Here is a 13,746-nt window from a genome sequence, read left to right on the forward strand (position 1 = left end):
TAGGGAAGAAACAAGTCACTATAAGGAAGCACTGCGAACAGGACCCGGCACCGAAACAAGTCACTATAAGGAAAGCACTGCGAACAGGGCCCGGCACCGAAACAAGTCACTATAAGGAAAGCACTGCGAACAGGGCCCGGCACCGAAACAAGTCACTATAAGGAAAGCACTGCGAACAGGGCCCGGCACCGTACGACGTTACCTGTGATGATTCACTCCCGTTTCAATCATTGCATCCTTCAGCCAGGCCGAGAGAGCACACTCCCAACGGCCTCTGAGACCCGGGCCAGTCCTGTCTCTGGTAGTTGGCTCTTTTTTTAAATCTTCTGAGGTCATAGTTTCATTCATCAGTTTCAGATCCAAAGCCTCTTGAGCTGCACCCATGAAGTGCTCGCTCGGGCAGTTGCTACACACCCACGGGCCAAGCTGGGCTGGCAACACGCTCGCACGCACATCTCCAGAATACGGAATACGAACGCAGCCTGGGAGGGGTTTCGGTTCTTTTATTTAAGATACACGGAGGAATCTCCACCTTCGCGGAGCTCACTAGGCAGCACTTGACCTGAGCACGGTTAATCTGAACTGGCCACTGCTCTCAGTTCAGTTGCCTGGGGATGACGGGCCCTCCGGTCTCTGGGGGCTGTTTGTTCTGTGGACTTCTGGGTGGCTATCTTTTGGGGGAGGCTGACCCACATTAGAGCAGGTCAGCAACCCACAGCCTGGCCCTTCTCCAGAGATTAGAGGGAAAGCGCAGCCAAGGGCTGGGCGGTGCTGCCTGGTTAGCCTTTGGAAAAAGGATCACATGCCCTCACGAGGGGGCAGGGTCCCATCTCTCAGTTCCACGCCCCTTTGATCAACACGGACAAGCTGAGGCCACGCTAGTGGTTCCACATCTGTTCCTGTTCTCCTGGGGTCAAGTTCCCACGAATCTCTCAACAGGAAAGAAAAACCATCCAATCATGTATCTCTCCTTCACATGGTGTTGGGGGCAGGGGGTAGGTGCAGAAATAAAAGAGAACAACAAAGTAATCCAAAATCCTTCAGCAAACACTTACTTAATTCAGCCTTGTAATTAAGTCTTTTTTTTTTTTTTTTCAACACATACCAGGCCAAATTTTGATCTTTACGGTTTTCTCTCAAACTGAGAACGGATGGGCCAGTGCTCGGTCTCTCTAGCTAGACTCTGTGTCCCTCTAATGAGACCACCTTTTCATCCAGCTAAACCCCACCCAGCCCTAAGCAAACGGGTCCCCTTTGGATGTGGAACCCTCAACAGTCCCGCTAGCCCTTGGGTGCAGGCTGTCTAAACTGAGATCCCTGAACCTGCCCTGACCCCTGGGACCCCTTTGACAAGAAGCCCAGCTCCAAGGGCAGAAATAGAGACACAGACGTAGAGAACAAACATATGGACACCAAGGGGGGAAGTGGCGGGGTGGTGGGGGTGGTGGGATGAGCTGGGAGATTGGGACTGACATGTATACACTGATGCGTATAAAATGGATAACTAATAAGAACCTGCTGTATAAATAAATAAATAAAATAAAACTCAAAAAAAGCAGCCGCTCCAGCCCGGTGAGAAATCCTAGCCTGAACTTCATCCATGCCAACGTGTACTGAGTCAGGCAAGTCAGCGTTCCACCCCAGGTGCACAGCCCACAGGAGTCCATGTGTGCCACACAGACAAGAACAAGAAACTTCACTGCAGGCCTGTTTATAACAGAAAAAGCCTGGACACAACCCAAATGCCTATCCTCAGAATGAATAGTGATGGCTGAACCTTGAACAACAATGGGTCAGGGGCGCCGACCCTCAAAAATCCACATATAACTTATAGTCAGCCCTTTGTATCCACGGTTCCACATCCTCGGATTCAACCAACCGTGGATCATGTAGCACAGTACGTATTTATTGAAAAATAAGCCATGTATAAGTGGACCCACACAGTTCAAAGCCATGCTGTTCAAGGGTCAACTGTATATTTAAACAGTGTGAACTTCCGTGGCACAGTGAGCAAGGACTGCTCTACACAACCTGGGTGACTCTCACTACAGGTTTTCCCGTATGAGACTCTATTTGCAAAAAGGTCAAAAACAGTCAGTAGTGATGAGGTGTGAATAGTGGTTACCTCAGAGGTTCATGACCTGGATGGAGGAGGCTCCAGGGAGCCCCCAGGGAGAGGCTGGGAATGTTCCACAGCTTGATCTGGACAGCGGTTTACACGGGTATTTACAGAGGTAAAAATCCATCGCACTGTACATCTAGTTGTATATTTTATTGGAGTAGGTTAATAAACATACACTTTCAAGCACCTTCTATGTGCTAAGTCCAAAGGGTATCTCCAGCAAGACTAACTGCTTAAGAGCTTACAGTCCAGTGGGGAAGAAAATACACTCAAATAACAATATAAGATTGCCCGTGGCCAGTGGGGCAGTTAATAAGAGTGGGCCAAGGGATCAGTATTACTCATGAGTCAGGGGAAGTGGTAGAATAAGCTGATCAAATGCAGGCATTTTGGAGGCAGCCAGACCTGTGTCCAAATCTTATTTCTAACTGTGTGACCTGGACGAGATGTTCACTCTGCTTCTTCATGCTACGGGGGAACCACAGTTGAACCACAGCACTTCATGGGTCCTTGTGAGGATGAGGGAAAGAATGTACACAAAGCACTGGGGCATAAGACTTGTTATTCCTGTTGCAGGGGGGGGCCTGCCCTGTGCCAGGCACCACAGTTCACAGATGTGAAACGGGCCCCGCCCCCCATGGCTCCCAATCCCACCATGAAGAGAGCAGCCACCATTCACCCACTCGGCAAACATCTAACAAAACAGGGGCTGTGATGTGGACTTTGCCCTAAAGGAGCCCACAGCCCAGTGGGGAATCAAGACACCTAGGACACAATGTAAAAGGCTTAAGTGCCAATGGAGAGGAACAGATAAAGAAGCAGGGGAGGTCTGAGCTGGGCCTTGAGAGGCAGAGAGGATTTGGGTATGTGGAGACTGCTAGAGAGGGAAAGGCAAGCAGGCAGAGGGAACAGGATGAGCAAAGGCACAGAGGCGGGAAGGCGAGGAGGCACGTGGAGAAAACAGCGACCAGTCAAGTGTGGCCCAACAACAGGGGACCCAGTAAACAGGGCCTGGGACAGGGTCTTTATTTATGTGTCAGTGGGGAAGCCCCTGAAGGTTTCAGGGGAAATAAGCATATCAGAGCAGGGATTTAAATGACAAGCCAGACAACAGGGAGGTGGTTACATTTCTCCAGGGCTGGGGCCACGGGTCAGATTTCCTGGTCCCCTTCCTGACACCCAAGCTTGCATTCTTGATTAGCTGATGGTCAGGGGCCTGAATGAGGATGGCTGGTCCTTGAGGGGGTAGCCTTGACCTTCCTGCACTGGGCAAGAGGGTGAGGATACATTTCTTATGGTTCTTGTTTATTTAATTGTACTCGGTTTAACTTTTTGAAAAAGTCACATATTCACACGAATTGGCACTCAAAGCGTACAAAGGGTCTCCAGTGAACAGTCTCCCGGCACCAGCCACCATCCCAGAGGCACTGCAGTCACCAACTTCGTGTGAGTCCCCAGAGACCCTGAGCACATACATAAGCAAATGCACTTTCTATTTCCCTTCACTTTCACGCAGATGGAAGCACACCAGACATACATCCTGTACCCGCTGCCTTCACAGCAATCTATCTTGGTGACTGTCCTGTACCCGTGCATGGAGTCTCCATCTTATTTTTTATGGCTGCACAGTAGTCCATGGTTTGGATGGACCATAATTTGTCCCTGGCCCCTGCTGATGGACTTTCAGGTTGCTTCCAACCTTTTGCTATTAAAAATGAGGCAGCCATGACTAACCTTGCACACGTGGTAACTCATCTGTAGGATAAATTCCTAGAAGTGCAACTGCTGGGTGAAAGCCTTCAAGGATCTGTAATTTTGAAAATGTTGCTAGAGAGGCAGGATACATCTTAATTGCTCATCCAAAAAATAAGCCTAATTATTGGGGAAAATACTGACAACATGTAGTTCCAAGGATGCCCAGATGAAGACACAGTAGACACAGAGAGAGCACTAGGTCGGAAGATGGCTCTGGACCCAAATCAGCCCCAACTCGCCCAGCGTCCTGGTCCATGGACTCGCATTTCCTCACCTGTGAGTGAAGGGCCAGACCCGCTCAGCCCCTCGGCCGTTCCCAGAACGGACAGGCTCTGGTGCCCTGGTCCCAGGACAGGGGCAAGTGTGGGAGATGACTGGAGTCACCACGACACCCGGCCCTAATTGGTCTCCCTGGGCAAAGGCGCCATGGGAAGAGCAGGCAGGCCACGGAGCGTGCACCAGAAGCAGGTCTGGAGGGGACAGGTGGGAGCGCAGAGCCCGAGACGGCAGGGTGCTTCCAGTCTAGCTATCCTGAACGAGTGGCAAGCACCTCTGGCCACATCCCGTGCGTGAGCTGTAGGGACACCACAGCCGTGCGAGACACACTCAGGCTCCACGACATTTACTGCTGTGTCCATCACGGACCTGTTAGGTAACAGCCACGGCCACCTAAACCTCACTCATCAAGCATGGCTGGCAGAGGATGGAGGAGGGCCTCTGGATACCTAGTGTCCTCCCTGTGAGTGAGGATAGCTGGGTAAACGCAGCGGGCAGGGCAGGGCTTCCTCCCACCCTCACGAGTCTGGCTCAACTACTGAGAACTGCAAATGGAAGAAGTGGTCTTCCGCCCCCAACCAAGCGGGACACGCCTCTTGGCAAAGCAAAGCCAGCATTTGAGAGGCAGAACCCTCGCCGACCTTCCCGTTTCCCAGCCCGTGCTCTGCTCCAACAGACTGGACAGCCAGGAACGCCTGTAAATCGAATCATACTTAAATGCACCGAGGTTATATCGCCATTAACATTTTTCTAACCACTGCCCAGGGCATCAAGCTTTCTTTGTAAAGCAAGTATGTACTGTTTTGCTAAATCTAGATTTTCACACGCCCTATTTGTTTAAAACCTACTGACAAACATGTAGAGATGTATTTCTCTTCCGGGAGGCGAGGCCTTGACGCCAACTGCTCTGGGAGAGCTCCCTCCCTCCACTCCTCTGCTCACCTGCCTGTACCTGTGCTCCAGGTGGTCCTGCTACCTGGAAAGCCCTCCCCTGCTTCTCCACCTGCCCACCTCCACTGTCCATCAGAGCCCCCAGCTCAACTGCCCTTCCCCCAGGGAGCCTGGGCCCCCCGCCCACCGGCAGGCAGAGCAGACTGCTGTCTCCTGGGGCCCCCACAGCTTTGACCGGATCCTCTATGAACGCTCTTTCCAAGTCTAAGCAGCAGTTCCACCTGCTGGCCTTCCCAGTGGGAATGCAGGCTCTCTGGGGGCCACGGCTGTGCTGAAGGGATCACTCAGAGGAGCAAGGGCACACAGGGTTCGAAATCAAAAACTTGGGTGCTTCCTTCCACAGGATCTTAGGCAAATTCACCCCTCTGAGCCTCAATCTATCCGTCTGCAAAGTAGGCACAATAATTCCAAGGGGCCAGGGCCATTGGGAGGATTAGATGAGATGATATATGTGAAAAGCAATTTGCAAACTGCAAAGCCCTACACCAATCCGAGTGAGGATTAGTAATATTAGTACTAAGAGCAGCAAGATCTTTTTTGACCCGCCTCCTAGAGTAATGAGAACAAAAACAAACAGATGGGACCTAATGAAACTTAAAAGCTTCTGCACACCAAAAGAAACCATAAACAAGATGAAAAGACAACCCTCAGGGTGGGAGAAAATATTTGCAAACGAAGCAACTGACAAAGGATTAATCTCCAAAATATACAAACGGCTCATGCAGCTCAATACCAAAAAAAACCAAACAACCCAATCAAAAAATGGGCAAAAGACATAGACATTTCTCTAAAGAAGACATACAGATGGCCAACAAACACATGAAAAAATGCTCAACATCACTAATTATTAGAGAAATGCAAATCAAAACTACAATGAGATATCACGTCACACCGGTCAGAATGGCCAACATCACAAAATCTACAAACAATAAATGCTGGAGAGAGTGTGGAGAAAAGGGAACCCTCATACATCGTTGGTGGGAATGTAAACTGATACAGCCTCTATGGAGAACAGTACAGAGGTTCCTTAAAAACCTAAAAATAGAACTAACATGTGACCCAGCAATCCCACTACTGGGCATATACCCTGAGAAAACCATAATTCAAAACGACATATGCACCCCGATGTTCACTGCAGCACTATTTACAATAGCCAGGACATGGAAGCAACCTAAATGTCCATCAACAGAGGAATGGATAAAGAAGATGTGGTACATATACAATGGAATCTTACTCAGCCATAAAAAGGAACGAAATTGGGTCATTTGTAGAGACGTGGATGGACGGAGAGACTGTCATACAGAGTGAAGTAAGTCAGAAAGAGAAAAACAAATATCATATATTCATGCATATACGTGGAATCTGAAAAAACTGGTACAGATAATCTTACTTGCAAAGCAGAGGACTTCCCTGGTGGCACAGTGGTTAAGAATCCGTTTGCCATTGCAGGGAACACGGGTTCAACCCCTGGTTCAGGAAGATCCCACATGCCGCAGAGCAACTAAGCCTGTGGGCCACAACTTCTGAGCCTGTGCTCTAGAGCCCATGCATCACAACTACTGAGCCCACGCGCCTAGAGCCCGGGCTCCACGACAAGAGAAGCCACCACAATGAGAAGCCCATGTACTGCAAGGAAGAGTAGCCCCCGCTCGCCGCAACTAGAGAAAGCCCATGTGCAGTAACAAAGACCCAACACAGCCAAAAATAAATAAATTTTAAAATAAATAAATAAAAAGCAGAAATAGAGACACAGACGTAGAGAACAAATGTATGGATACCAAGGGGGAAGGGGTGGGGTGGAGTGGGATGAATTGGGAGATTAGGATTGACGTATATACACTATTGATACTATGTATAAAATAGATAACTAATGAGAACCTACTGTATAGCACAGGAAACTCTACTCAATGCTCTGTGGTGACCTAAATGGGAAGGAAATCCAAAAAAGAGGGGATATATGTATACGTATGGCTGATTCACTTTGCTGTACAGTAGAAACTAACACAACATTGTAAAGCGATTATACTCCAATAAAAATTTTAAAAAACTAGATTAAAAACAAGAAAAAAAAAGTAACATTAGTACTAAATAGTATGTTAACATTAATTAATATTAATTTCCTCACACACATCCGTTCACCAACACCTATCGTTGTGCCTGCAGGCACCCGAAATGACTGCTGATGGAATCCCAGGTTCTCTGTTCATTCCAGACAGAAAACCACGGCTGCTAGAGATGGAGACGAGGAGCCTCTGCCAGTGGCTACAGCAGCAGCAGCTGTGGGGTTAGTTATTTTTCCCCCCAGAGCTTTCCTGTAAGAGATAACCCAGAGGGCTTTGGGAAACAGCCCCACCCAGCAGAGTGGAGGTGTTCAGCCACCTGCCAACAGGACGGGGCCTCCCTGGGTGCAGGCTGCCCACAGGGGTTGTAGCAGGAGAAAAATAAAGGCACCAAACTCCACACACTTCTCCCAGGGTGGGGAGGCTGTCTTATCTGAAAATCACTTTCAGGGCGGCAGATGTAGTAACTTCCAGAGGTCTCATTCCACCCGCTTCGTTGAGGTGAGGGCTGGGGACAGCCATCCTGGGACCACCCATGGCCTGAAGCTACACGGTCCTCAGATCGTGGCTCCCGAACAAGGATACTGAAGTCTTCAGGGGGATCACAAAACAGACTGCAGGTTGGAAAATAAGACACACACACACACACACACACACACACACACACACACGCACCCCTTCTCTATCCATCTTCACTTGACGGTGAAGACCGGCTCTCCCTCCAAGACAGAAACCAGGCCCTCCTCTTGTGGGCGGGGTGGATTTCAAGGTTTTCTAACCTGGGACCTCATCTGAGCCCTGCGACAGCCAGGAGGTGGGCAGAGGAGGATGAATAACCCCACTGGAGGGCAGGTGACTGGCCCAAGGTCATCACCAGGTTCTCTGACTCTGTGCAGTGCCCCACCTGCTCCTCACATCATGGTGCATCCAGCAAAAAGGGTGGAGACCTCGTCTTTCCTACAGACCTTGAAGTAAAGCACCAAGGGGCTCTGTTTTAGAACTTCTCTGATTCTTTCATATCTACGGCTAACTTTCATGTCATGGGTAAACGCTAGCAATTCGGTGTTACGTGAACAATGAGCTAATGCAGGATGATGCCTAGAAGGAAAATATGCCCACTCTTCAACAGTGATTATTTCTTGGTTATTAGAAATTTGGGGTGATTTCTATTCTTATCCTCCAATCTTTTCTGGGTTCCAAATTTACTATAATCAACAAGTACTATTTTCAAAAGCAGAGAACCCCATTGTTTTTCACAGGCTGAAACCCTCCATGAAATACTCATTTTGTTGTGTGTGACTTTTTAAAAACATGGTAGAACTGGAAGTGATTAGTAGGTTAGGAACAAAAGTTTTCTGGGTGGGATCTTCCCTCTCTGGTTTCCGCCCCAGAGGAGAAGGAAAAGGAGGTGACTGTGGGGCTTCCTGCCTCTCAGCCCAGGCCTGAGACCTCCAGACCATTGGACGGAGCCTGTCCTTGAACATACCCAAGGCTGTTTAATGTACCTGTCAGCTCCTGATATAACTCAGTTCTAATAAATAATCCTGTTCGCACCTATCACTTCTCAAGAATAATTCCAGCTTTATCCTGTGTGGCAATGATACTAACCCATCCAACTGTTGGTTTGTTAGTCAAAGCGATTTCAGCACCTACACTGTGCAAGGCATCGTGCCAGACACTGAGCCACCATTAATCCAAGACTGGAAAAACAACCAACCAGACAGAGGCCCCATGTCATCCTTCTAAGTTCTGCCCAAGCACAGGGTTTCAGATGCACTAAAACGGCAGCAAACAGGAATGTGAACAAACGCAGCCTAATTCCAGCACCGCCCCTCCCAGGACTTTGACAAAGCAGGGGCCTAGCACGAGTCCCTGAAGAGAACATTGGCAGCTTAGCTGCACTGCATTAAGGTACCTACACCACATGCCACCCGGCAGAGGTAGACAAAATGGGCAGGAAATGGGAGACAATCCGAAACTGGGGGACCTTCCAAATCTTCTCTCCAGGGCCCCTCACACTTTACTTCTTCCCCTTCCTGTCCTCTCTGAGGCCAAGAAGATCATATTCAATTAACATTTACTGAGGGCCTACTACATGCTGAGCCCCAATGCCAAACAATTTTGCAGACAAAGAACTCAGACCTTTGCTTTGCACATGCTGTTCCCTCTGCCTGGAACCTGCTTCCTTATACATGGTGACAGCGTAAATGTCACCTGGTCAGAGAAGTGCCTGCCCAGGCGGGAATGCCTCAGTGTTCCCTCAGAGCACCTATGACAACTGGAATGGCTCTCCCCAGCTGGACTCAGCTCCCTGCACTGGCATACAGGCGTGCAACACCTCTTTCTTGAATAAATTAAACAGCCTGTAAGGTAACAATAAAAGCCAGTGTTTACTGAGCACGTACCACATACAGCCAAATGCGGTGCTGAGCTCCGTGCAGACATCAGAGCGTCACAGCCGTATCACGGCTGCACTATTATTACTCCTCTTTTACAAATGAAGGAAGTTGCATCATCTCCCGCTATTCTTTAAGAATGGGAATCAGAACCTGGTAAGCAACTTGTCCAAGGCGACGGAGCTAATAAGAGAGCCGCAGCTCCCAATTCTTTCTCCAGAAGGCTCAGCTTACCTCCCTCTCTCCCCGGTGCCCAAAGGGGTGCTTCTTTCTCCTATGCTCCCAGTGACCATTTTTGTCCCCTTCCTGAATTCTCCGCCTCCTCTCCCCAGGCACCCAATTCAGAAGGTTTCCTTGATTCCTCCCCTCACGTCCTACACCCATGGGCTCCCAGAGCCAAAGCTGTGCTTCAGCAGACATCCTGTGCGAAGACCCCTAGTCTTTCGGCCATGGAGGGAGGCTGATAGCACTGATGAGCATGGGGGCCTGGAGGATGGAAGATGGGGGAAAAGGAGCGGCCCATCCTGTCCACAGCCACAGTGTGAGAGGTCAGCAAGGACCTGCCAGACCCGGGAGGGCCAGGAATAACCCGGTTCCAGTTCAGGGGGCCACCCTACCGCCAGCCACGGAGGCCAGGGTAGAGCCACCATTACAGCAGTGAGCTCCAGAGGCCTGTCCTGAGTCACACAGGGCTGTCGGGACCAGAAGCTGCTGGAAGAATAGAAGCGAAAGGCAGCAGGGACCGAAAAGGATGCCAGTGACCAGAGGGAAAGCAAAGGAGGGAAAGGCCCAGTCTCCTTGGAGTTACCTGCAGGAATGAAGGAAGAAGGAGACGCGGGCACACTGTCCCGGAACACGCGGCTGAGGCTGTCGCTTCCTTTTGGAAAACTTCAGGGCTCCCTGGTGACCACACCGGGGTCAAGCTCAAACTCCTTAGTGGGGCCTTCAAAGGTCTTCACGCCCTGGGCCCACCATAGCCATGTCTGGGCGAGGTATTTCAGGCCTCCGCACCTCTGCGCATGGGGGCTTCCTCTGCCTAGAATGCCCTCTCCCTCCACAGGCAGAGCACTCCCCGTCGTCCTTCAAGGTGCAGGAGGTTTCGCTTCTACGATGATGTCGGGCACACCCCAGGGTCAGTGGGGGAAGAGCGTGGGCTCCAAGGTCAGCTCCACGGCCCAGCGCAGCTTTACCCTCCTAGGCTGCCTCCTCTGCAAAATGTGAAGGTAACTGTTCCCACCTCACTGTGGTGGGAGGATGAAACTCAGTCGGTCATGAAAGCACTTTGAACTGTGCCTGGCGCACAGTAAGTGCTTAATGAACAGGCTGTTGTTCCTACTGTCCTCCGGCCCCACTAGGGCCCTCTGTTTCCACCACAAGCAGAGCACTCTCTGTCGCATATCTGTTACACGGTGGACAGCCTCAGCCAACCACAGCCTCTTAAAAGACACAACCCACGACTCAGCACGGTGCTGGGCACACAGTAGGTCTTCAGCAAGTGCTCAGTGCCTGTGAAGGTCCAGTGGTAGACCCCCCCCCCCAGAGTTCTCCCAGGGCCCGGCAGCTGGCCTTCCACAACTCACACACCAAATCCCCAGTCTCAAGGCCCAGCAGAGTGAGAAGGGTATTCACAGTTACTTGGTTTCAAAACAATAAAGGACCGTACTCTGCCTTCCCACTCCAGGGAATTCACAGGGAGAAATGAGCACAGGAGGGACTGGAAATAGCATGGAGCTCCTCCTGCGGAAGAGAGCTCGGCCGGCCCGCCAGAAACCAGGAGCAAAACCTCAAAGGCAGAGGAAGAGAAAACAGCCTCCAGACAGAAGCCCGAGCTCCACAGAACTCGGCCAACACCAGTGAACTAGGACAAGATCACCTGCACCCATTCTGCCCTGAAGCTCTTCTTCCCACCCACTTGGAGGCCTTTAGAAGGGGTTCCTGGGGTAACCCACTACCACATGGGAGCAACTTAAAACACATCCAGAATCCCAGAGGCTGCACAAAGAAGCCAGGTTGCCTGTGGCCAATTCTTGGGGGGAATTGATGGTGACTTCTACACGCACACTGGCTATGGGGGCCTTGTGTCTGGATTGGGGTCACTGTCTATGTCCATCTCCCCAGCAGACTGGAAGCCCTTAGAGGCCAGGCACCAGGTCCCATTCATCTTTAGACCCCTGTGCCCCTAGCATAGTACCTGGCATGTAGTAGATGCTCAGTAAGTTACAAGGCAGCACACCTGGCAGCAAGAGAGGTCCTGGTTCATGGATGACTCCATCCAGGCCTGCCACATACATGGACAAGGAGTCATGTGCTCCCTCTGGGTCTCAGTTTCCTCATTTGTAAAGAGGGATAACAAACAGTTCTGTACACGCACAGCCTCCGAGAGAATTAAGTGGGGAAATATACATGGAAAGCACCAAAGCATCAGAGGAATGCTAGTCAGCCTTCCAGTTTCAGCTCAGCTCCCCTCGCCCCCTCCACCCCATGTTGGAACCTTTTCTGCTGGCCACGTTTCCCCTCCCCCAGCACTGAACCCACTCTGCATTCCCTCTATTGCTTTATATTTTTCACATCATTGTGACTACTTGATTCTAAGTTTGATTCCCCGACCGACCTGAGAGGTCCTGGATCCCAGGGGCATCATGTGTTTCTGTTCAAAGCCTAATAAAATGGGCACACAGACCTGACCGCTGGGGCCTTCCCACCCCACGGTCCCAGCTCTGATACACACGGCACCCTCCAGCAAGATGTCCCGATGTGCAGAGCCCAGGGGGCCCACCAAGCACGCTGGAAAGGAAGGGAGATAGGAAGGGACGCTGCACACACAAGCTGTGCAGGAGTCACACCTCTGAGACCTGCACTGCCTTTGCAGGTGCGTGAGCTTATTTGCCTGGCTGCCTCCACAGCACAAGGCCTCCAGGACACAGATTGCTGCTTCTTTCCTTACATAAAGCACCCAGCAGTCAGATAAATAATACATGACCTTCTCCTCACACGCAGGTATCAGACGTGCAAACACCTGCTTTGCCCCACAGTGCCCTGGGTGTGGGTGTGTGCGTGTGTGTGGGTGTGTAATGTCTGGCCTTGCACAACCCCAGAGGAGATACGGGTTGGGAACAGATACTCACGCCCACCTCTCAACCCCATCTCCTTGCCTTGGCCTAGAGTCAACTAGCACTAGACCCAAGCAGTGTGCCCAGAGAAGAAATGTCTGGGATGGATGCACACACCCTAAACCAGTCTCTGTGTTCCTTTTCCAAGCACATATCCTTGGAGCCCCAGGTTCCTGCCGGTGCCCCTCCAAACTGCTGACCTGTATGCAACGCGTGTACACCTTCATGCACGCATCCCCAGAGGCCTCGCCAGGCTAGCCACCAGCCCAGATCACAGCTACCCGCACAGGGCAAGGCCGACTCCCCCACTCACTAGGCTGTGCCAGGCGCCAGCACACCCACCGGGCGCACACCATCCCACTTGCAAAGGGCCTGTCCATCCGCTTCCCCTCTCTCCCGGCCACCCCCACGGGCAGGTCCGATTACACTCCAGGCGCGGGCCCCGCCACGCTGGCGAGGAGGGGGCAGCGCACACCCACGGGCGGCCCGCGACCTCGCAAGGTGGGGAGAGAGCGCAGGGCGAGACGGGCGGGGCCGCAGACGCCCCCTCCCTCCCCGCCAGGCCGGCCACCTTCGTCCGCTCCCCGCCCGGGGACCCGCGGCCAAGGCGACCCGCGGGGCGCCCCCCGAGCGGGCCTCTCCAGAACGGGGCAGCCCCGCCGCCCCCGGAAGCCCTCGGCCGACCCCCTCGGGGCCTCCAGCTCAGGGCCGGTGGGTAGGGTACCTCAGGAGCCCATGGCGGCGCGTGTGCGGGCGACGCGCGGCAGCCGGACTGTGAGAGCGAGGCAGGCTGACGGTACGACAGCCCTAGTATCTCGCCGCCGGCGGCTCGTCCCGGGCCCAGCAGAGTGCCGCCGCGGCGCGCCTGCGCACCGAGCGCGCCGCCGGGGAGGGCGGGGCGGCGAGCGCGAGGCTGAGATCACCCTCCCGGCCTTAAAGGAGCCGCCGTCCCAAACCCCAGGTGGTGGGTGCGATCCCGGCTCTCCTCCAGCCGATCGTAAACCAGTCAAGAGTCGCCTCCCCAACCTCCATCCCACCCCGAACCCTGCCCACCAGTGAGCTTCTTGGGGTGCAGG

At 52.2% G+C, this 13,746-nt stretch overlaps 1 protein-coding gene across 6 annotated transcripts in view; it reads right to left on the reverse strand.

The window, feature by feature from the left end:
* The window catches only part of TMEM184B (transmembrane protein 184B), a 48,788-nt gene extending 35,255 nt beyond the window's left edge, over window positions 1–13,533 (reverse strand). Inside the window, exon 1 of one of the 6 annotated variants that reach the window (XM_089921313.1) lies at window positions 13,395–13,533. Coding sequence is in view for 4 of the 6 variants with exons in the window: in XM_089921318.1 (XP_089777444.1) it covers window positions 203–384 (182 nt within the window). In the remaining 2 variants the exon portion in view is untranslated. Of the gene's footprint in view, window positions 1–202; window positions 13,075–13,394 lie in introns of those variants that run through there. The other 5 variants (XM_022596524.2, XM_089921318.1, XM_089921311.1 and 2 more) reach the window with 5 other exon arrangements.
* Window positions 13,534–13,746: the final 213 nt, after the last annotated feature.

Source organism: Delphinapterus leucas, chromosome 11, assembly GCF_059928025.1.
Source record: "Delphinapterus leucas isolate spDelLeu-1000000601 "Yukka" chromosome 11, BTC_Dleu_Yukka2, whole genome shotgun sequence".
NCBI lineage: Eukaryota > Metazoa > Chordata > Mammalia > Artiodactyla > Monodontidae > Delphinapterus > Delphinapterus leucas.